Source organism: Rutilus rutilus (assembly GCF_951802725.1).
Source record: "Rutilus rutilus genome assembly, chromosome: 11".
Taxonomy (NCBI): domain Eukaryota; kingdom Metazoa; phylum Chordata; class Actinopteri; order Cypriniformes; family Leuciscidae; genus Rutilus; species Rutilus rutilus.
Window position 1 is genome coordinate 29129057 of NC_140216.1, and position 24194 is coordinate 29153250.

At 37.6% G+C, this 24194-nt stretch overlaps 2 protein-coding genes across 2 annotated transcripts in view; both read left to right on the forward strand.

Annotated features, from left to right (window-relative positions):
• pkhd1l1.1 (PKHD1 like 1, tandem duplicate 1) overlaps positions 1 to 4409 on the forward strand; it is a gene marked incomplete at its 5' end in the record, with an annotated part of 65646 nt that extends 61237 nt beyond the window's left edge. The window contains 2 exons of the mRNA XM_084422953.1: positions 3681 to 3834; positions 3943 to 4409. Of these exons, the coding sequence (XP_084279079.1) occupies positions 3681 to 3834; positions 3943 to 4157 (369 nt within the window). The 3' untranslated portion in view covers positions 4158 to 4409. The remainder of the gene's footprint in view (positions 1 to 3680; positions 3835 to 3942) is intronic.
• A 13277-nt stretch (positions 4410 to 17686) lies between these two features.
• LOC311299728 (fibrocystin-L-like) overlaps positions 17687 to 24194 on the forward strand; it is a gene marked incomplete at its 5' end in the record, with an annotated part of 62324 nt that continues 55816 nt past the window's right edge. The window contains 18 exons of the mRNA XM_084423524.1: positions 17687 to 17753; positions 17913 to 17990; positions 18110 to 18254; positions 18971 to 19079; positions 19173 to 19230; positions 19317 to 19410; positions 19523 to 19576; positions 19653 to 19726; positions 19816 to 19858; positions 19956 to 20026; positions 20128 to 20238; positions 20444 to 20533; positions 21165 to 21430; positions 22056 to 22147; positions 22290 to 22449; positions 22561 to 22696; positions 22846 to 22989; positions 23926 to 24080. Coding sequence (XP_084279650.1) covers positions 17687 to 17753; positions 17913 to 17990; positions 18110 to 18254; positions 18971 to 19079; positions 19173 to 19230; positions 19317 to 19410; positions 19523 to 19576; positions 19653 to 19726; positions 19816 to 19858; positions 19956 to 20026; positions 20128 to 20238; positions 20444 to 20533; positions 21165 to 21430; positions 22056 to 22147; positions 22290 to 22449; positions 22561 to 22696; positions 22846 to 22989; positions 23926 to 24080 — 1947 coding nt within the window. The remainder of the gene's footprint in view (positions 17754 to 17912; positions 17991 to 18109; positions 18255 to 18970; positions 19080 to 19172; positions 19231 to 19316; positions 19411 to 19522; positions 19577 to 19652; positions 19727 to 19815; positions 19859 to 19955; positions 20027 to 20127; positions 20239 to 20443; positions 20534 to 21164; positions 21431 to 22055; positions 22148 to 22289; positions 22450 to 22560; positions 22697 to 22845; positions 22990 to 23925; positions 24081 to 24194) is intronic.

A 24194-nucleotide genomic window follows, 5' to 3' on the forward strand; every position in this document is an offset into this window, starting at 1 on the left:
GACTGGCTTATTCTGGCCCAGTCGAGAGAGCAGTTGTGCGAACACAGGGACATGGTGCTCAGTCACCTCAGCCACCTAGGGCTTCGGGTCAACTGGGAAAAGAGCAAACTCACCCCCGGGCAGAGGATCTCTTTTCTCGGTATGGAGTTGGACTCGGTCAACATGACAGCGCGCCTCACCGAGGCCCGTGTCCAGTCAGTGTTGAACTGGGTGAGCACGCTCAGACGCAGAACTGCGGCACCACTGAAACTTTTTCAGAGGCTTCTGGGGCATAAGGCATCTGCAGCCGTGGTAACGCCGCTCGGATTGCTTCATATGAGGCCGCTCCAACACTGGCTCCACGATCGAGTCCCGAGATGGGCGTGGCAGAGCGGCTCGTGCCGGGTCGAAGTGACTCCGCACTGTCGCCAAACTCTCAGCTTGTGGTCCGACCCTTTGTTCCTGCGGGCAGGTGTTCCCCTGGAGAAAGTGTCCAGGCACTCTGTGGTCACCACGGATGCCTCTGCCACCGGCTGGGGGGCCACGTACAACGGGCATGCAGCTTCAGGTCTGTGGACGGGGCCTCAACTGCATTGGCGCATCAACTGCCTCGAGTTGTTAGCAGTACGTCTTGCGCTGAGCCGCTTAAAAATGCTGCTACTAGGCAAGCACGTACTGGTCCGTACGGACAGCACTGCGACCGCTGCGTACATCAACTGCCAAGGTGGTCTACTCCCCCGCCGCATGTCACAACTCGCCCGCCATCTCCTCCTCTGGAGTCAGAAGCATCTGAGGTCGCTTCGTGCCATTTTTATTCCGGGCCTGCTCAACCGTGCAGCTGACGAGCTCTCACGGCAGCAGGTGCTACCGGGAGAATGGCGACTCCATCCTCAGGTGGTCCAGCTGATTTTCAGGTACTTCGGGACCGCACAGGTAGATCTGTTTGCCGCCCCGGACACGTCTCAATGCCAGTTGTTCTATTCCCTGACCGAGGGGACCCTCAGCTCGAATGCTCTGGCACACAGCTGGCCCGGGGCCTACGCAAGTATGCGTTTCCCCCAGTGAGTCTTCTTGCACAGACCTTGTGCAAAGTCAGGGAGGATGAGGAGCAGGTCTTGTTAGTTGCGCTGTATTGGCCCAACCGATCCTGGTTCCCGGAACTAGTGCTCCTCGCGACAGCCCCTCCCTGGCCCATTCCTCTGAGAGAAGACCTGCTCTCTCAGAGACGGGGCACCCTATGGCACCCGCGTCCAGACCTCTGGAAACTCCATGTCTGGTCCCTGGATGGGACGCGGAGGTTCTAGGTGACCTACCCCCTGTGGTAGTTGACACCATCACTTCCGCTAGAGCCCCCTCTACGAGGCACCTCTATGTGTTGAAGTGGAACCTGTTCGTTGACTGGTTTTCTTATCACGAGGAGAACCCCCGATCTTGCTCGATCAGAGCCGTGCTTTCCTTCCTGCAAGAAGGGCTGGAGCGAAGGCTGTCTCCCTCCACCCTTAAAGTGTATGTTGCCGCTATTGCTGCACATCACGATGCAGTTGAGGGTAAGTCTTTGGAAAAGCACGACCTGATCGTCAGGTTCCTGAGGGGAGCGAGGAGACTGAATCCTCCTTGCCTACTCTCTATACCCTCTTGGGATTTGTCTCTGGTCCTTTCGGCACTTCAGAGACCACCCTTTGAGCCTCTGCAATCAGCTGAGTTAAAAATCCTGTCCTGTAAGACAGTACTCCTGGTTGCACTGGCCTCTATCAAGAGGGTAGGGGACCTGAATGCATTTTCGGTCGACGAATCGTGCCTAGAATTCGGCCCGGATAACTCTCACGTGATCCTGAGACCCCGGCCCGGATACGTGCCCAAGGTTCCTACCACTCCCTTCCGGGACCAGGTAGTGAACCTGCAAGCGCTGTCTTCGGAGGAGGCAGACCCAGCCCTGGCTTTTCTCTGTCCCGTTCGCGCTATGTACGTGGACAGAACGGAAAGCCTCAGGACCTCAGATCAGCTCTTTGTCTGTTACGGAGGCCAGCAGAAGGGAAAGGCTGTCTCCAAGCAGAGGATGGCCCACTGGATAGTGGATGCCATCGGCTTGGCTTACGAAGCCCAAGGCGTGCCCTGCCCGCCCTGGTTGAGAGCCCACTCCACTAGGGGTGTCGCTTCTTCCTGGGCGCTGGCACACGGCGCCTCGCTGACAGACTTCTGTAGAGCTGCGGGCTGGGCGACACCTAACACGTTCGCTAGGTTTTATAGCCTACGTGTTGAGCCGGTTTCTTCCTGTGTGTTCGCTTCAACTAGCCGGTAACACCGAAGTTCCTGCTCTAGTGTCGGCTTGCTGCGCCACTCCCTTCCTCGGAACGGATACGTGCTTTTTGCTCCAGTCGAGTTCCCCACTTTGGCGAACCCTGTGATTTCCTCTGCACCCCTCCGGCAGTCGGATGGTTACATTAGTAACCGAGACGTTATGGCCCCTTAGAAGCCGTTTTTGTAAAAATAGGCTAACGATTGTGTTATAACCAAGCGACTCTCTGTCACACAGTAGAGAAATTACCGTATAGACAGGAGGAGAAGCTCGCAGGCAATCGAGGGGACGTGGAGGCATAAAGTCCGATAAAGTCAAGGGAGAAGCCCATAGAGAGTCATAAAGTTGATCCTGCTCCTAGCTCATGGACAGCTCCTACTCACGCTCTCCGTCTCTGCAAGATTCGAAAGGGAATGATTCAGATTTCTCTTGGCACAGCTACTAGAAGACTTACAACTGTCAGACAGGTTGCTCACGTCACATCTACGTCATCAAGCTCAGTTTGAGGCTTGAGGCACAGTTACTCTAGTGCTCCAAACATGAACCAGCACTGTGTATGCACATATACTTCATCATGTCTTCTTCACATGTAATATACTGTATGTGTGCAAATAACGACACTGATACAGTGGTACGTTTGATCATCAACGCAATGACATGATTCATTATTCTGATACACAGAAGACAATGATGAAGACCGAAAATTCAAAGATGAATGGACAAAAAAGGAACTATGCCTTTTTTCTTTCTTTCTGATGCGTGTGTCATTTGTTCAGAGATTGCAGTGCTCGTAAATGTAAGGCAAGGCAAGTTTATTTATATAGCTCATTTCATACACTATGGAAATTCAAAGTGCTTTACACAGAAAGGAATTAAAATAATTACAAAATAAAAGCACGGAAAATTAAAACAGTTATAAAAGGAATTAAAGGAGATATATGATACAGTTATAAAATTAATTAAAAGAGTAAAAAGATGATACATAGATAAACTTCTCATCTGGCAAAATCATAGATGTATCATATTTTTCACAACTCCCAGTTTTACTCTGAGATTTTCCCATGGTGATTTCACTGTGTCTGTGGTATTATTGTAATGGAAATATTATTAGACCTTTTAAATGCCCTCCTACATTTGATTTGTTCATGATTTTTGTTAGTAGTCTCTAATGCTACGTTTTTTTGTCATAGGGGTTATGTTTAAAATACCAATTTTTAAGTAAAAACAAATTCTTCAGATCTTACAGTAGGTATAAACGACCAGTGCTAAATCAAGGGTTTTTTATGACCCTTTAATTAAGAACTTATGAATGACTGGTGTAACCCTACCTAGGTGAATGATTACTAGGAAACCACACCTGTTATCGAATAAGCAGAGCATCTTTTTTGTGTGTGTCTGTTTCCAGGGTGAGTGTGTGTCCGTGGGTGTGACGACTCTAACCATCTCAGCTGTGCTCAAAGATGCTAACGGGAATTCAACAGAGGGGCTTTACGGAAACACCACCATCCCGTTCAGTGGCTGCTGGGCCAATTACACTGACTTAGCCATCTTCGCAAGTGGTGGGTCGTCTCTATTAGCCTATATGATTTAGATTTTTTTTTTAGGGCCAGTGTCACTTGTTATTTTAAGCATTTATGATAATTTCTCTCTCTGTACCTCTTCTAAAGGTGATAACTTGAAGTTGGCCTTTACTCTAAATGAATGGAAAGCTGAGTCCAGATCTTTTACGCTCAGATCATCTACAACCCCTTCTTCTGTAGTCATCACTACGGACGATGATTTCCCCAGCATCTTTGACTCCAGTCCAGCTGTGTCATCATCATCTGTGTATCTGTGTATCATGTTGTTGAGTGGTTTACTCCTTCTGCTCAGGGGACTCTAGAACCAATGATATATATATATATATATAACTTCGCCTTCAAATGATTTGCCTTTGTCTATATACTTCTGTTGTTTTCACATATGATCATGATCTGTAAGCTACAACTATTATTCTGAGACTGTAGAATAACAAAAACAACTGTTACTTTTAACAAAAGTTTTTATTTGATTTAAATCTATTCATATTACTTTACTTTGGAAATTATACATTTATATGCTTTCTTATATGCTCAATAAAATCAAGTTCTATGATACTTCTGTTGTCTTGAACATATAAACTCCAAACATTTCCATTGAAGTTGACATGAAATCAAAGTTGTGATCTTTTCTTCCTTCTGTCATAAATACGTGTGAAATGAATGTTGGGTGGGACTTGATATTGTCCATCGGGAAACAATTGGATCTCATATGGTCTCATGTGAGTGACAGGTTGTGTAACTGTTCATGGGTCTGTGTGTTCATCCTTGCATGTGTTGTGTTTCTGTCTGTGGCCTGATTGCCTTTCAGTGTTGCTGGGCAACTCATTACGCTGATGAGTTAATCAGGCCAACCTCACCTGACACTCATTATCTCTCCCTATATCTACCCTTGTGTTGCAGTCAGTCTTTGTCAGATCGTTGTTTGGGTCATGTCTGCCATTTTGCTCTTGCCATCCTGTGTGTTATTTCCGGATCCACTTTTGTTTTGCCTCTCGTTCATGTTGCTGCTCTTATCTCTTAGATTAGCCTGTCATATATAACTTGCTGGACCAGAGCTGCTGCTTCTCAAACTGAACCCATGCAGCTTGGATATCTAGTGATGGTGAAATGAAGCTTTGTGAAGCACTGGGGCTTTACCCCTCGACTGTATCATAAAATGGTTCATTACTCGAAGCTTTTAAACACGTTGCACACTAATATAATGACATCTTGTGGTCAAAAGATGGAAAAGCTGCCTTTCTGTCCCAGAAGACATAAATCTTTTTCATAAATCACTTTGTGCTCTGTAAACCACAAAGCAATACAATTAATCCTCATAAGTCATGTGTTAGTGTTGATGCAGCTCTTATACAATGTATGAACAAACAACTGTATGAATCTGCTTTGATCTACAAATGCAACCTTATTCACATAAACTTTAGCCTCAGTCATAATTCTACGAGTTCATAGGCAAGGCTCATGTAGGCATATATAATCAAAAGAAAAGAAAATTGTGTTGAATGGTGAAGTGCTTGTGAACTGGGGAGCTGACATTTTATTTTGTGGGTAATTTAATAAATTAAAGTTTTTTTTATTAAGTAACAGGACTTGTTCAACAGTGTGAGGGCTAAGTCTATTTCTTTTTTTATTTACTATTACCGAAAGGGCATGCCACTCGAAACCTGCTCAAGGGGTTCATGCTATTGTAACAATATTAGCTCAAAGGGGAAATATTAATAATAATCCATAATTACTAATTATGATTAATTATTAATATTTGGGTCAGTTAATTACATTAACTTTGTGGTAAGCCAATTAATATTACAATCAATTAATCAGTTCCAACGAACTCTTTGATTATTCATTTATTCTAAGAAAAGTGTATCTTTTATGGTCACTGAAAAATAATTATTCCTTAGCATGTACAGTGCTTAGAGCATGTAACAAGATCAAGATCGTAAAAGGGACTTTGTATGCAAGCAGAGACACTTAGAAACCAATCCATATTGTGCACAAGTTTTATTAACTAACTCACAAACATAACTAACACTAAACAAACATACATACATTCATACATACATACATACATACATGCATAGGTAAAGGGGGTGAGTGATGTGGAACCGGAAGCAGGAAATAGAACTATGGAAAATATCTATTTAACATTGAAAAGAACCATAAGCTTATCATTTTCAGAGCACCTCATTAAATTGATACTTGCATGGTCAATTCTTGAAGTGGTTGAAGATTGGGTTCGTTGATGGGTCCGTGAGTGTCAAATGTCACTGTATAAGTTGCAATCGTTTCTTCTCCGCTGGATGAAGAAGATATGCTGGACTTTCGTGGTTAGTTCGACACTGTTCTCATGGCTGAAGTGCAGATTGTGGCCTGCCAGCCCTGGGCCGGAGAGGACACGCAGAGCAAATGGTGGGAGTTGTGATGGACTTGCCAGACAAGTTTGGCATTTCTTTCTAATTATCGTATCTCTCCCACTTTTCATGCATCACTTCTCAAACCCGCTGGTGGTCTGACAGTGGAGCAGGAGGAGGAGGAGGAGGAGGAGGAGGAGGAGCAGGAGCAGACCATCTTGGTGGACGGCGAGGAGGCGTACCAGGTTGAACTACATTTCCCTCTCACATACCTGGCACTGATTATCATTGCACGTGACTTTCATCAGTGGACTATTTAAGCTGCTATTAACATTGCAAAGTTTTGTTTTGCCCTGGTGAACATCTCTGAGCATTTCTTCCTGTGTTTGTGTCTTCCCGTGGATTACTCTTGGACTGTTTATTCTCTTTGTGATTCTTTGCTTCCTGCCCTGGACTGTTTTCTATTGTGGACTGATTTATTTAAGTTTGCTGCCTACCCTGGCCTGTTTTCTGATTACGAGTTACTTTGTCTCTACTGTTGTGTTTGCTGGTGATTGACCATGATTGTAAGACAAGATTAAAGTGATCCTCACTTTGCTGAAGCCTCATTACAACATGCTACCCTTAGGAGATATCACTAGGAAGCATGGCATTAGTTTTCACTGTTATGCTGATGATACTCAGCTCTATATACGCCCTGACGAAACTTACCAATTCACAAAATTAATGGAATGCATAGCCGAGATAAAAAACTGGATGACTAGTAATTTCCTACTACTTAATTCTGAAAATTATTGAAGAGATTCTAATTATTGGACAAAAAACGTACTCGCGTAATAATCTAGAATACTGTCTAACACTTGATGGCTGCTCTGTCAAGTTTTCGTCGTCGGTTAGAAACCTGGGTGTGCTCTTTGATACCAATCTTTAATTTAAAAAGTCACGTTTCTAGTATCTGCAAAACCACATTCTTCCATCCCAAAAAATATATCTAAATTACGACTTATGCTTACAATGACAAATCCGGAACAGTTAGTAAATGCGTTTATGACATCAAGGCTAGATTATTGTAATGCTCTTATGGGTGGTTGCCCTGCACGGATAATAAACAAACTACAGCTGGTCCAAAACGCAGCAGCTAGAGTTCTTACCAGAACAAGGAAGTATGACCATATTCATCCCATTCTGTCAACACTGCATTGGCTCCCTATTAAATATTGTATACATTTTAAAAATATTGTTGATTACTTACAAAGCACCAAATGGTTTAGCTCCGCAGTACTTGAGGGAGCTCTTAAAACATTATAGTCCTTCACATATTGCGATCTCAAAATTCCAGCCAGTTGATACCTAGAATATCAAAATCGACTGCTGGCGGTAGATCCTTTTCCTATTTAGTACCTAAACTTTGGAACAGACTTCCTAGCATTGTCCGGGAAGCAGACACACTCTGTAAGTTTAAATCTAGACTAAAACACATCTCTTTGACCTAGCTTACACATAACACAATATCAAATTCTATAATTCAATGTTAGGCTGCATAGATTAGGTCAGCCGGAACCGGGAACACTTCCCATAACGCTTCCCATGTTACAATTACATCATAAGAACAATGGCGTCTATGCTAATATTAGTCTCTCTGTTTATCCCGATGTTTACCGCATTCCGTCGAATCCAAGCCGTATCCAGATCTAATGAAGGACATGCGTCTGGACACGACGACAATGCAGTCCTGAAGTGTCAACTAGTCTCTCCCCTGTGAAGGCCTCATTCCCTTCCCTTTACCTCTGTACAGATAAAACGTTGTCAAAGTGATTCCAGTTCACATGGATACGTGGAAGAGACAAAAAAATCTGTATTATTAATTAAGGCAAGACAAATAATTTGGTGAGGTCAATTTGTAAAGAAAGACTACACGCCTGCGCACATATACCTATAGACTAAACGCGTAATACGCATGTGTAAGCCGTTAGCGTTTTCACAGATTCGCGTTTTTGAAGCTTACGCAGAGATGATAATTTTTTTTCAAAATTTCTACATTTTTCAACGCTTGTACCTTGGAACCTATTTCAAGGTTTGCGTTCTCGGGCCACCAGGCACTGTTGTTGTGCAAATGAGCAGGCCAGAGCGCATTAATAGTTTTCAGTCAGAACGATGTCGTGTAAGAGACCCTAAGTTAAAGGGGTGGTTCAGGATTTTGGACATCGGACCTCATTTCCAAGTTAGCCTGGGTGTCACCCAGTCCTTCCAGTTGCATAGTTCGCCGGTGCTAGGCTAGCGCGAGTCAACGGTAACTGCTAGCCTGCCATTAAAACAGTTTTACCCACTTCACAGTACACCAAAAGCAAATAAATTATAACGCCAGACTATCGATGTAAATGTCTGTTGAGAGAATAATGTTAGAAATCAAACTACTCTGAACTACACGAACTGGTGGTGAGTGTGATATCTCTGCGCCCAAGTAGCAGTGCTTCGCCTGTGCTTCCCCCCCAATATAGTGCCAAGTCAATATCTGCCTAGGAAATCGCCTAGTCTTAATCTTATCACTTTTACTCATGACATGCTAGCTGGCAACAAAGGATTCTATTCATTATGCTAAGCTAAGCTATTGGCGGCGCTGCCAAACTAAAACAATACATGCACTGAGACAAAAATGCGTTTGCCCACCTATCTAAATGTAGGAAAGACGGTGAATAAGCCCTATTTAAAAAAACTGTGGAGTGTTCCTTTAAGACTGTGTCTTAAGAACTACAAACAACTAGCAGTTACAATCTGGATGTGTCGTTGGTCCTCGCAGTCTTTTAAACTCATAGTTAACTGACAAATGATATCTCAAAATGATGCTGATGGACAGAACAAGTTTATTTTTAGAATACATTACAATCATTCCAGAATAGATGATGACAACTCACAAACTTATTTATGGTTTGTGTTGGATTTATTTAAAAAATACATGTACCATTTTTGCATCACACTTTTTAAGTAAATCCAAATTGAAGCAATTTTATGTAAAACTAACAAGAAAACCTTTGTAATATGTACATAAATATATGAGTTCACTCAGCATTCTTTAATTTGAAATATCTAACGCCAATAGATCTACCAAGTAATTGCGAGTTGTGTTGACTTAACATTTAAGCTCATTTACATTAAAAAAAGATAATTAATTGAATTGAACAAACATACTAGTTTAATTTATTTTAGATCTTGAGCTATTAAATAAAACCGGTCTACCTCGCGCCACAGTGACGCAATCGGCCTTCAAATGCGCCCTTCGAAGGATGCAGCCCCTGAACTGGGACTCAGTAACTGATTTTGATGACATCACTCTGCACTTCAGATTCTCATCAGATTTTCTGTCCAATCAAATGCTCTCTATAATCTAAAGCATCCAGGAATGGCACATAGTGCACTATAAAGGGGATAGGGAACGGTTCAGACTGTGTAAATATGCTTTCCATTGGGGCGAATACAGTCTGGTTTCATGTTAGTGATTGCTCATGATAGCACAGAGCGGATTATATGCGCAAGTCGGCGCATACCAGAAAACTTATCGGACCTATGTGAATTCTGAACAGAAAGCTGTATTTTAAAGCGATGGGGAGATTAGGAGGAGAAACGGTTAGAGATTAGGAGGAAACTGCTGCTTTACTGAGCTCAATGGCTCTGGCCGAGCTGTGATATAAACTAAACGCCATTGGCTGTTTTAAAAAAGAGGTGGAGCTGTTTGATATGTCCCTCCCTGTTTAAGTCAAGTGCTCACTGCAGAGTCAATGACGTTCAGCTCCACCTCTCTGGACATCTAATGGGGTGGAGAGATGGAGTTGTGGGTAGGGTTAGGCATGTGTAAAAAATTGCTGTAGTTTTTACAGTGAAATTCTACAGAAAATTATTGTTTTCTAATTCTACAAGTTATTACTGTAATTTGCAGTGCATTATGGGTCAAAATGAGTATTACAGTTGTTAACAGTAAACTTCCCTATCAACTGTAAATTAATTTACAGGTATTAAGTGTTGTCACTGTTAGCTCATATGTTTTTACAACAATTTACTGTGATGTGGCATTATGGGATTGCGCACGCTGCATTCAGGTTTGAAAACCGGCAAGAACAGCAGAGGATAAAAGTCAATATTCAATCAATTTTGGTAAGTTCTCTTAAATTTACATTCATAAATATGAAAATCGAATGTATAATGCCTACCTTTAATGACGTTTAAGCGATTCATATATTTTGAACAGAATTAATAATTTTAATTTTAATAAATTTAGGCCTATGTCAGATGTAGTGAATTGTATTGACTTTTAGTTAACAACTGACTGTGTTATCAGGATATTTAGTGTGTTGTAAACGTACTCGATTCCAATGACATTACGTTTATTTAGTAAAGAATTGTGACGTTGTCTTTAAATTTCTTGTTTCAGGCGAGACGAGAATCGTGAAAGGGCGCGCGCGCCATCTGCTTTCAGGTGGTGAGAGACGAACCTGTTCTAAAAGGTAAAAACATCGCATGTCATGCTAATATGGACGAATGCAGCAGTTTCTTTCAGTTTTCTTCGCCTTTGCGATTGAGAGAGTATTTGTAGAGCATTTGCAGTTTGGCAGACACGACATATTGACAAAACTACATACATTAATAACGTTAAGTTACGTGTAACGTTAGAATGCTTTGCTGACGAAAAACATTAGAATATATGATATTAACATCGTTGGAGGCTGCGATTTTCTCATTTATTTCACCAGTTTGGATTTTTTTTTTTTATTGAGAGCATGTAAAACCAGTGTTAACAAAAGCCTGCTGCGTCATAACTAAATTGAACGTAACGTAATTTGCACGAACAATGATGAAGGAATGCATCCGTCGAAATTGGCAAAATATTTTATATTTTAATTTATTTCACTTGTGTTCAAAGTTCCCATAATGTGCAGATTGCTTTGCTGACGAAAAACATTAGAATATATGATTTTAAAATCGTTGGATGCTGCGATTTTCTCATTTATTTCACCAGTTTGGATTTTTTTGAGAGCGTGTAAAAACAAAGGCCTGCTGCGTCATAACTACCGGTAAATTGAACGTAATTTGCAGTGAACAATGTTGAAGGAATGCATCCGTCGAAATTGGCAAAAGATTTTATATTTTAGTTCCCATAATTATCGTTTTCTCAATTTAACTTGAACCTAAATCTAAATGAGAGATGTATCACTGTAAACTGTGTCAACACGAGAGAGTAATACTATTGCTATTGCTATTAAAAATGCTATTGCATTTTTTATTTCTTGTAACTTAGGTGTTGGCAACAGCTGCTAATGTGGAAAAAAATTCAACACTTCCAGACTCTCCGAGACTGATTGTCTTAGGTAATGTACAATGTTCCAAAATCTTTAAATTATTAAATGACCTTTGCCCGTTGTATTTTAGCTTGTATTTTTTATGTTGCTTAAATTTATTTATTTTATTAATTAACTTAACATTGAAATCACTCGCGCCAGACACTCTATTCGCGTTTGGTGTGAACGCGCAGCTTCACGGTGCACGTCCACTACAGCGGAAAAACTACGCTCGGTGCCGCTGGCAACGCTGTAACGTCTCCGCTTTGGGGTGTGTCTGTTACGAGTGTGTTTGTTTTTTTCAACACACGGACAGTATAATCATCATGCACGCGATTACATTTAGAAATAGACAAGCTTTGTTTCCAAATGCACCAAGCAAAGATCCTTTCAATTTTATAAACCCAGCCAATGTAATAATAAACACATCCAAAATAAAATCTTTAACATATATAAACAACTGCAAAGCATCTAATTTGTAAACAAAATGATTTACGTACTAAATCCATCATAAACTGCCGACCGCGTTTTTCGCTTGATATTTGCATAAAGTCGAGAACTGCCCAACCTTTTGACGCTCTCAGTCGCTCTCAACGCTTTCTCCGGTCCGCTGTCAATCCCAAAATGCACTGCTGAGCGTGAAGCTCGACTTCCATGGAATGAATTGAAAACGCTTGCTCCGCTCGCTCCGTGCCAGTGGACACGCACCGTTCGGTGAGCCTTTTAAACAACATAAACGTGAACCACCGTCTTACCATGAATATTTTTGGACGTAAAAAAAAAAAAAAAAAAAAAAAAAAAATCGATATTGCGTTTTTGAAAATCGATACAGTATTGCAAAATAAAATATCGCGATACTCATGTGTATCGATTTTTTCTTACACCCCTAATACACACACACACACACACACATTTCCAACAATATATAATATAATGAACACCAGGTTTGTTGTGCCTTGTAGGCATAGGCTATGCGCAGTGCTGCATAAAATAATAATAACAATAACCTATAGCAGCCTATAAATCTTCCAACAGATTTCAGTAACAACTACGCTAGAGAAAAATATATTGATTATCATATGTTACTTCAAATGTTTCCATTCGTTATGATGATATGAAATGAGATAATAGTAAAAACATAAAGCCTAATGTTTGGTGCGTTTTGCTTTTCAAACGCGATCGCGCTACAAAATATGATACATTCAAACGCACAGCATGCTCCAAAATATGATACTTTCAAACGCACAGCATGCTCCAAAATATGATACATTCAAACGCACAGCACGCTCCAGAATATGAAACATTATGGTTACCATATTATACATAATACTATTATTAACTATTATTAATAATATTATTATTAACATAAACATTCACACTAAACACCTTACTAATAACATTGTGAACAAAGTAGAACCGACCCAGAACAAGGCAACACTCAAGGCTTAAATACATGTGAGAACAGATCAGGGAAACAAGACACAGCTGACAAGACTAACGTGGAACCAGGTGTGACAAATGAACTAAATGACAGTAACCGTGGAAACCAAGGAGTGGCGGGAAAACAGAACAAAGGAAGACGTGATCAGTGACAAAAACACTCAGACAGAACAGAAACGTGACAATGGGGACCTATTTGGTTACACATTCTTTGCAATATCCTCTTTTGTGTTCAACAGAAGAAAGAAACTCATACAGGTTTGGAACAACTTGAGGATGAGTAAATGATGACAAATGTAGGGTGAACTAACCCTTTAAAATACATTAGTAGTAAAAAAAAAAAGCTTATTGTAAAGTGGTATTTTTTAAATAAACATTTTATTGAACAACTTTCATTAAATTCTGCACACGATCCTAAAGCTTCTGCTTGTGTTTTTCTGACTGATTTTTGTGCAGATGTTTTGTTGGAATCAACCCACCCACTGGCACCAAGACAGCCACAACAAAAGTAAAAAAAAGTAGAAAGACCTCAGAGAAGAGGAACAACACAGTCAATCCTCATGTGTGTACTCTTCTCAGAAGGCTTATGGACTTTGAGTGGTTAAGCATGTAAGTTAACATGCATCAACCACAACTACAGGAAGAGATGTCAATAAAATGACAATTGCTTTGAGGAATGTTATGTTCTAACATTTTTGATCTTGTTCAATAAGATCGTTCACTGCCAAAAAGTGGTCACCTTACACAAACAAAATGTAAAAAATTACTTTACTTGATGTTAAATTAAAATAAAAAAACCTTAAAGGGATAGTTCACCCAAAAAAGAAAATTCTGTCATCATTTACTCACCCTTATGTTGTTCCAAACCTGTGTGAGTTTCTTTCTTCTGTTGAACACAAAATAAGATATTTTGAAGAATGTTGGTAACCAAACAGTTGATTGTAGTCATTGACTTCCATAGTGGGGAAAAAAAAAAATACTATGGAAGTCGATGGCTACAATCAACTGTCTGGTTACAAACATTTTTCAAAATATCTTATTTTGTGTTCAACAGAAGAAAGAAACTCACACAGGTTTGGAACAACATAAGGGTGAGTAAATGATGACAGAATTTTCATTTTTGGGTGAACTATCCCTTAAATGTTTTGAAATGTAATATATTGGTTTTAGAAGCTCAATTAACAGCATTTGTTAATAGTATTGTTTTCCACCAAAAGCATTTTAATTTTTATTGTATTTTCTTTTAAGCAAAAATGTGTGTACATACTTGTGTACACAAGTAACTGGAGTGTGTAACTGGAGTCACGTTTGTTTTGGTACCAAAATGCCATTCTGTTGAGCATAAAGGGATAGTTCACCCAAAAATGAAAATTCCATCATAATTTACGTTCCAAACCTGTATGTGTTTCTTTCTTCTGTTGAACACATAAAAAAGATATTTTAAAGAATGTTGGTAATCAAACAGTTGACGGTAGCCATTGACTTTATATAGTAGGGGAAAAATAATATGGAAGTCAATGGCTACCGTCAACTGTCTAATTAAAAATATATATATATATATTTTACCAGAAGAAAGAAAACTCATACAGGTTTGGAATAACATAAAGTTGAATTAATTAATTTTTATTTTTGGGTGAATTGTCCCTTTAACTTTTATTGAACCCAGAATATTGCTTTAAAGTCTCAAGAGTCTCAAGATATTTGGGTACTGTGATTTTATTTTCTGAAAGTTGAAAAACTTGAAAAATTGTTGTTACCAGTGAATGTCTTGCAGTAATTTGCAAATTAAATATTTTTCTTACAACAGCTTTGACTTTGATTTTTATTTTTATTTATTTTAAATTTTTTTTAATGTTTATTTTAATGCATTTACATCAATATAATGGTAAATTATAGAGTACTGTCTACTGTTAAAATAATTATTTACAGCATTTTGAAAGTAAAAATGGTTACAGCAACATTCTGGCTTTTGGGGCATTTACAGGATTTTATTGGCAACTTTAGTTGCCAGGTAAATTCTGTAATTTATGGTAATTACAAAAAATTACTGTAATGTATAATACAAGACAGGCGCGGATTTATGGGTATGGGTAAAATTCAAATTTATGGCCCGTGCCCACCCAGATTGACCGGTGGCCCACCCAATCAGATTAATAAAAACAAATTACATTTTTAATTTTAATAATAATAATAATGAATTAATTAATAATTTCATTTCAATAGGTTCCTGAGGACATTTATGTACAGTAGCTACGAAAAATAGCTACAAAATAAAAATATTATGTCGGCATATCACGTGTCAGTCCAGTGATGCTATCACGCAACACCGCTCTCCGTGCGCGCATTGACTTAACGTTGTGATAGTCTACATGCGAGTCGCGTAACAGACAGATGAGGTCTAAAGCAGCCGGGGGCTGACTTGACATGAGTACAAGGCATAGACCTATTTAAATTCACTACCGAAGCACCGATCTGCTTCTATAGTTGACATATTTATCAGGCGTGTACAGGCGTAATTTGCCAGGGTCGATATTGTCCCCACCACTTTTTAAAACATCTCGCGGCACGAATGTACCAATTCTACAAATAAATAAAACATCTCCAGTTAACTGGCAGAGCATTCATTTCGTTCGTTTTTTAAATAAGAGACTTATCTAGCTCTGAAATGTGTTTTTTTTTTAATCAAGTGATCAAAGTGCTCGTTGCCGCTGCGATGTGGCGCGGATATAGTGTTTTCTCGTGTGGCTCGCGCAAAGTTACGCCACTGGTCGTGTATATAAGCTTAAAAAACCGAGGCCCCTCCGTATATTCACCAGGCCCACCCATTAATGACGTTCTGTATCCGCCACTGATACAAGATGAATTTTATTATCCTGTAAAAAAGAAATAATATACTGTATTCCACAAACAACAATTTACTGTAAATTGCTTAACAGTATAATACTGTAATCCATTTTACAGCAACTAAAAGCTATTTTACAGGATTTTATTGGCAACCTTTTTGCCAGTAAATTCCTGTAAATTCTACAGTATTTTTTTTACAGTGATAGATGTAAGATTCACCCATTCATTTTATTGAAAATTACGTCAACACCTTTAACAAATCAGCCACTGGTGTTTGGATTTACCATGGTGCTTTAACAGCCAATCTCCTCTTGCCACCCTGTGGGCATGTAGTATAAAAAGAGTGAGCTCTTTTTCAAAAGTGAGCCACTGGTGTTTGGATTTCCCTAAGAGTGCTATAACAGGTATGTGAGTCTTAATTATGGTCAGTGTGAAGTTTACATTTTTTATCTATATATATAAATGACTGTGTGTGTGTGTGTGTGTGTGTGTGTGTGTGTGTGTGTGTGTATATATGTATATATATGTATATATAAATATATAAATATATATCATTACATAAAAAATACATAAATTACACCATACATAAACTATCTTTGCATATCGATTACTTTTGATCTAATACTTCAATAATAATCATGTAGCCTATAGTATTTTTTTACAATTTCTGTCTGTTTTTATTTATATATATATATTAGTGCTGTCAATCGATTAAAAATTTTAACTAGATTAATCACACATTTTTTCTGTGATTAATCGCAATTAATCGCAATAAAAAAAGAAATGTTTTTGTACGTTTTTAATATATTTTATAATGTAATAATTTCACAGTTAATCAAATTAATGTAGAAACAACATAAAGACAGTATATTTTAAATAATTGTTTAATGGCATCTTTTTATGAATGAAGGCCAGTATTACTGATATTATTTTTTTTTCACATTTATTAGGCTTCAAAAATATAACAGTTTTTAATTTAAGTGAACTTAAAACAATGCTAACATAAACCCATAATAAATGTCATATTTATTCGTGCCCTTCCTGTCTTAACAGTTAGGAAATATACAGAAATTTAATAAAGTTATCAAAGTTATATGCAGTCTGCACTGCATAAACTATAAATTAAATAGTTAATCCTTATTAAAGCTACAAAAGTTATTTAGTCAACAGCAGTGAGTCATTTTCTCTGTTCCCTTTGTTCTTTAACTTTACTGACAGAAAGCTTTATTGGCTGCTGTCCCTTTAAGAGCAGACACACACACACACACACACACACACACACACACGCGGAGCTCACCGTTTATATACTGTCTATGGATCTCACACGCGCCTCATTCTCTCGCAACTCTTTGTTCATTTTAGACTTTATATAAATCATTTAAGACTGCTCTTATGAGGATAATCGACAAAATTATTGTTATTGTTATTGTTAGTTCAAGCGCGAAAGAGAACTGGATTCTGGCGCCCTGTCTATGTGTGTGTGTGTGTGTGTGTGTCACATAAGGACATTCACAGACAGCGCATTCTCTTTTGTCTTGCCGCGCTTGAAATGTTTAAAAGCATTTAAATGAATAAGAGCGTGATCATATAATGTAAAGCTAGCCAACGGATGGCAGAAAAGACGGATGCTGCGTTAATTGCGTTAAATATTTTAACACGTTAAACCAGACAAAAATTAATCGCATGCGTTAACGCGTTAACGTTGACAGCACTAATATATATATATATATATATATATAAATTAAAGTCTGTTACCATTTTTGTTAAAATTTGTTTTGTAATAGAAATACAAATGGTATATGTATATTGTTTGTGCAGAAGGGATACAGTAACTGCAGGCGGCTTTGTTTTGAAGCGCGCGAGTCTGTCAGGATGAGGCACGTGCGACGGGAGCTTCACCTGCCGCTCACAGTTTGTATTTTACTGTGGAGTTCCGCAGGTACGCGCTGGATTTATCTTCCACTTTTTTTGTTGTTTACCTCAGTCATTCTGAACGTTTTGCTTAATTTCATATCAGTGTTGTCATCCTAAAAGCGTCACAGACATTTGTACATTAAATTAATAGATTTTAGTAGCCTATTAATCTCCATCCTGACAGGAGCACAACGTGTCAACAAAGTGATCCCAAAAATCGGAAGCCTCAAAGGCGGCACGAGACTGACCATAGAGGGGCAAGGTATTAAAAAAAAAAATCAATATGCTTTTAAATTAACCGCAAAATTCAGATTTTGCACATGTTGGCTGTAGGCTACTGCGGTTTAAAGTCTCTTATAGCGTTTTTTTTCCCCCACTCAGGTTTTGCTCAAGCCAATCAGTTCAATCTCAATGCCAATGACCCAATCTTCGGCAACAGTGTGACGCTGGTGTCCCGAACCAGATCTGTTCCCTGTGATGTCGAGAAAGACTCCAGTCACTCCAATCAGATCATGTGTTATACAAGGTAAGCTGTGAATCAGATAACCTAAATATAGTCTTCTTTTATCTTAATTAGTCATGGCATTGTATTAAGTAGATTTCTTTTACATATTCAAATGTGAAAATCATATAGGAAAGGGATCAGGGATATATAAGGAGGAATGTACATTTTGACTAATTGCTAAAACTTAGGAGAAATTAATAAAATTAGTGGATACGCAAAATCCTTCAATTTTAATTTCAATCCTTCAAGCCTATATAAAATTGATCTCTCAAACCTTGACTTGTTTTCTTCTGTGGAACACAAAAGCAGATTTTTTTTTAAGGAAAATTTTAATCAATAAAAATGTCCATAAGACCTCCAAGCCTTCTGAGTTCATACAAGCTATGTATGAGAAACAGACCAAAATTAATATAGTTTATTCCCTGAAAATCTTCCCAAATCTTACTCATGCAATTTGAAAATGTGAATATTTACATTTTTGTATGAACTTTCTTTTAATGTCATTCTAAATTATTCTGTATGTATGTATTATTAAAAAAACTGTTGCATTTTTAAATTCCCTTTGCATTTGATTGTATAACAGGTTTACTAGCAGACTTTAGTCTAGACATATTTGTGCATAAATGAGGAAGATAATCACATTTTAATTCTTTTAAATAGTTGTACCGCATAGTGTTATGTCCAATGTTGAAAGCTTATTTTTTCTCAAAGAAAGCTTTGTATTGCATCATATTCAGAGCTCTGCCAGAAGATGACTATGAGGTTCGGGTCAGCGTGGATGGCGTGCCAATTCCTTCCAGTAGCATTTGTAATGGATATCAGTGGAATTACTGGTGCATGTTCTATGTAAGTGAGATGGACTTCATTATGCTACTTACTAAAATATACTCTTCTCAAAATATTACAGTATATTCATAAAAACACACACTGCTTTCACAGAGCCGAACATTCTATACACCTAGCATTCAAAGTATCAGTCCACTCTCTGGTCCCCCAGGTAGGTTTTGTTAGTTTTTGTAATTACTCTGCTACTTTTGGTTTGTAAAAACTTTCACAAAAAAAATGAAACTGAATGAACTTTAGGGACTGTGGTGACACTGCGGGGAAGAATCTGTACTGATGTGTACGGAAGCAACACGGACAAAAGCTCAAATGGCCTGGATGCAAGATTTTTAAGGTCTGCAAATATTTAATACACAATGGAAAAATATAACTGTATGAATGTTAAATATATTCTGTCTTGACATAAGGTTGTCTGAAACTGTTTTGAATGTGTTTTCTTTGAACAGAGCGTACATGGGAGGCATGCCTTGTGAACTTCTAAAGCCTAATTCAGATGAAAAGTAAGTATTAAGTTACTAATAAATGTAAACATTAAATGTGAATGCACCCTCCATTAATACACATACATTTTTTCAGGTATGGCCTCTTTTTGGATTATGAGGGCAGTCAGTGGGGATATATGAGCTGTAAAATGACTGGAACGTATGTTGGTGAGGACACGTTATTATTAAAACATTCAATAATTATTCATTCACTATATATTTTTGTTAGATTAAATGTCATTGTCTTTGGTTTTCAGGTCATCACAACCTCAGTTACATTATCGACGGTCAATTTGGGAGGTCAGAGAAGTTTGATTTTACTTTACTAAACTTTACATCAAATTCTCTGCATGCTGTTAATAGAAAAGTAGACAAAACACATATTTTCTTTTTTTAGGAGTTTGCCAGACTTTGGGGTTTTCAGCATCTCAGCACTGAACAAGCTTGCCATGTTCCAGACATACGCAGGTGTGGATAACATTTCTTCTTCTTAAATAATACAGCATGGAATTGCCTGCACAAAATCAGATAAAAAAAATAAAATAATAACATGGCCTGTTCTCTTTCAGAGGTGACAGGAGTTTCTCCCTCTGAGGGCAGCATGTTGGGCGGCACATTACTGACCATTCAGGGACATTACTTTGATGAGACTGACCAGCCAGCCATGGTGTTAGTAGGAGGTAACCCTTTGAATACAAATATATATATATATATATATATATCTATATCTCTCTCTCTATATATATATATATATCAATATTTGCTATGTGATATAATATAATACAATTAATTATTGTGACTAATTATAATTATCCAAATGATTATATAAATTATTTATAAAATAATACAAAAAGATTCTTTTTTTATTATAATTTGTTTCCTCAGGTCGTGAGTGTCAGATTCAGAGTGTATCAAATGAGAGGATTGTTTGCATAACACCTGGTTATGAAAGAACCAATATGACAGTGTTTCCTGGTGAGAAGCTTATCTGAAGTCAGATCTATTATGATGACGTAATATTATTGTAAAAATCTTTTCCATAGACACTGTTGGCACGACAGTGGAATTCTGCGCTCCACACGCGAGAATATTTGACTTTGACACTGTTGAAGTGTCATAACACATTATCTCAAGCAAGACCATGATTCCCTTTTGTCACGTAACTGACTGTTTTAAACAGGACATTGTATATCAGAGGCCATCACATAATTGACAGCAAGGAAACTGGAATTTAAATAATTCCTTTGTATTCGTCTCTTTGATCGTAATATTTAATTTAATTTAATTTAATTTAATTTAATTTAATTTAATTTAATTTAATTTAATTTAATTTAATTTAATTTAATTTAATTTAATTTATAGTACAGAGTATTTTTTTCCTGGTTAATAATGGTGGACATGTTTAATAGCCATGACTTTAAGGTATGTGTTCGTACAGAAATTGACTTTGAAACCTACCCTGAAAATTATTAATTGAAGTAAAAATGTACAAAATGCTGAGGTCTCCCTTACTATTTATGAAATTAATTACACATGTAAAATGCACATTCCTATTACAGTACTGTCTTGATTGTATTGAGTGATGATTAAATTATCATGTTTGTAGGTGGCAGAGGTTTTAAAATGGAGATGTGGAACAGGTCTTCTCCAAACCTTCTTGAGGACGTCCTGAATTATAATTCTAGTAGGCCTGGATACTCTGTCCAGTGGGTGGATTCGCTGTCCTATGTTTGGCCCAATGAAATTGATAACTTTGTGGCACGATTGAGTGGTTTCTTTGTTCCAACGGAGACCGACAACTACTATTTCCGAATCAAAGCAGACGACCGATGCCAGCTATATTTCAGCAAGACAGGTCTTCCCCAGGATAAGGTACCTGAATGACAATAAAATCATCATTTCATAATTTCAGTAGTTATCAGTGCTAGCAATTATCCTGTTAACTGCCTTTTTAAGGATATATATTAACTTAAATGGTTATAATGTATGAATGCTTTGGAATACAGACCTAAGGTGGATCTATTTTAAAGAAAGCACTTAGAAGATTATTGCAGAAGTGAAAGCAGCATCAGAAAAATTAAAGTGTAAAAAAGTTAAAGGTTTAATATAGTTGTAAAGCAAATGTACTGAACTAAATGTTTTTTTATTTTACACAAAATATTTTACAAAATAATTTGGACTCTAAAATTGCTAGAAAAACTGAAGCCATGTGTTTAACCAAGTTGTTTACCAAATTTGAAGTTGATATCACGGAAATTAAGCCAGCTAAAAGGTTTAATGTACCCTTTCCATGGAAATGATGAAAGGGGACAAAAAATGATTTTTTTTACAGGATTAATGATGTGTGGTTAAGCTTTCGAATGATACCTAATTTTAAAAAAGGATTACAAAGTGTGCTAAGTGCTTGCAATACACTGACACACTGGCTGTGTAGAGGCTAGTAACTTACAAGCATATTTTAATTTAATTTAAATGTAATAATTTTGTTTTATTTCAGGTTAAGATTGCATCACAGCCTAACTATACAAGCAGTTTCTTCAGCTATAACACTCAGAGGTCAGACGTCATGCGCTTAGAGAAGGGAAAACCGTAAGTGAAGGTTTTCAAGTAAATTTTTTTTAAAAAGTCATAAATGTTTGCTCTCTATTAGTCTTTTTGTCATTATTATTGTTATTATTGACTATATTGATTACAGTATAGTCAGTATGAAACATCTTTCAATGTGCTACAGGTACTACATTGAGATTCTAGTGCAGGAGTATGGAGTAGTAGCTTCAGTGGATGTGGCCTTTTTAAAAGAGATCAGCCCTTTCACTGCCCAGCAGACAGTTGAGGCTGTTAATGAGAAACAACGGATTAACACATATTATGATAAAGTCCCTGAAAAACAGGTAAGAGAGCTCACAGATGCACTTTAGGGAAAGGAATGGCCTTAGAAATGTGTCAGATATCATCTCCTCTACCTGCAATGTGCATTTTCTTTTAATTCTTTACTGTTTTAGGTGGTTCGTTTCGTGGGGTGGAGGCCAAAAGCCCCCATCAACGAGGTCCAGACTCTGAGAATCAGCAGTGATTGTTTCTCTCTGAGCAACTGTGAAAACACATACTACTTCCTGGCATATGGAGATCTTAAAACAGGTGCATTAGTTCACACAGCACTATAAATGTGTGTTTGATGAAGCAAAAATATCTCATTTTTATGTGCTTCTAATTTTTGAATTCACCCTTCTGCATTACATCTGTTTGCATGTTTGTAATGTTTACTGGAGTTGCTTTGCATGTTGTAGGGCCGATCCCAGTTAATGCATCAGCGATGGAGTTGCAGAACGCTCTGAATGATTTGTGGACAATTAAACCAGACAGCGTTACAGTCACAAAGCAAGAACTGGACAATGAGTCGCTGTACAATGTGACATTCAACTCTAACAGAGGTGAACTTAATTTTTTTTTTTAAATCAAGATTCTTTGACTGATTTCTTCTGATTCGTCATCTGATTTTTGCTAACAAAAACACTTACTTGAGATATGTACTTTTAACAAAATTTTCTGTGACCAATTACCCATTAGACTAAATGTCAGTAAAAATATAAATTGTAATAACAAATGTTTGTAATGAAACTAATTTATAAATGCTACAGTTAAAACATCATGTTCTTACTGGTTAATTGGCCAACAATGTGTCACTCTTTATTTAGTCACCTCTATATTTTGTACATTTTTATTTAACAGGACAGTAATGTATGTACATGTAAAATACTGTTAGATATGTTTTATTGAAAGTAAAAAGTACAAATTATGATATAAATGATGGTGATATATATATAGCATGGTGAGACTATATTTTCAATGTGCACTTTGTTTACACTATGTTTGTTAGTAACCAATACGGCGACACTTTAAGCTTAAAGCCTTTATATATAATGCGTTAATTATGCCTTGTAATGCAGCTTATAATGGATTGTATGATTTAATGAATAATTGTAACCACAGTTATAATACATTATAAACTTAATTTTTATACCTTTAGAAAGTCTATCTATTGCATTAAAATACATGACAAACAATTTTACAATTATTACAATTATTTATGAAAATATATAAGGCATTATAACATACATAATGAATACCTTCATAATACATGATACATAAAGACTTTAAAGTGTTACCAAAATACTACTTATAAAAAAAAACAGTAAAAAAGAAGTCTCTGTATAACGCATCACATTATATACTTTTCATATATATTTCAATTATTATGTTGTTCTTATTTTTGTACATTAGGGTGTTTTTTTATGTTGCCTTTTAAGTATTCCAGTACATTTAAGAGTATTTTGCAATATGTTTTTTTAATCTTGGAATTATCTCAGGTGACTTTAAGGATCTTGACTACTTGATAATGGGCTCAGATACTAACATCACAGTTACTGAGGACGTGAAAGGCCAGTCCAGCATGGAGACGTTCACACTGCTGTGGGGTGGAGTTCCGTCCCTCCCTCTGCCTTTCAATGCTTCTGCAGCTGAGGTTTCTTTATATTTACCATAGAATAAAATGACATTACTGTGTACAAACATTTTGAATGATCTCTTGAAATACTCCTTTTCGAATTACACCTCTGTTTTCTTTGTTTGTTTGTTT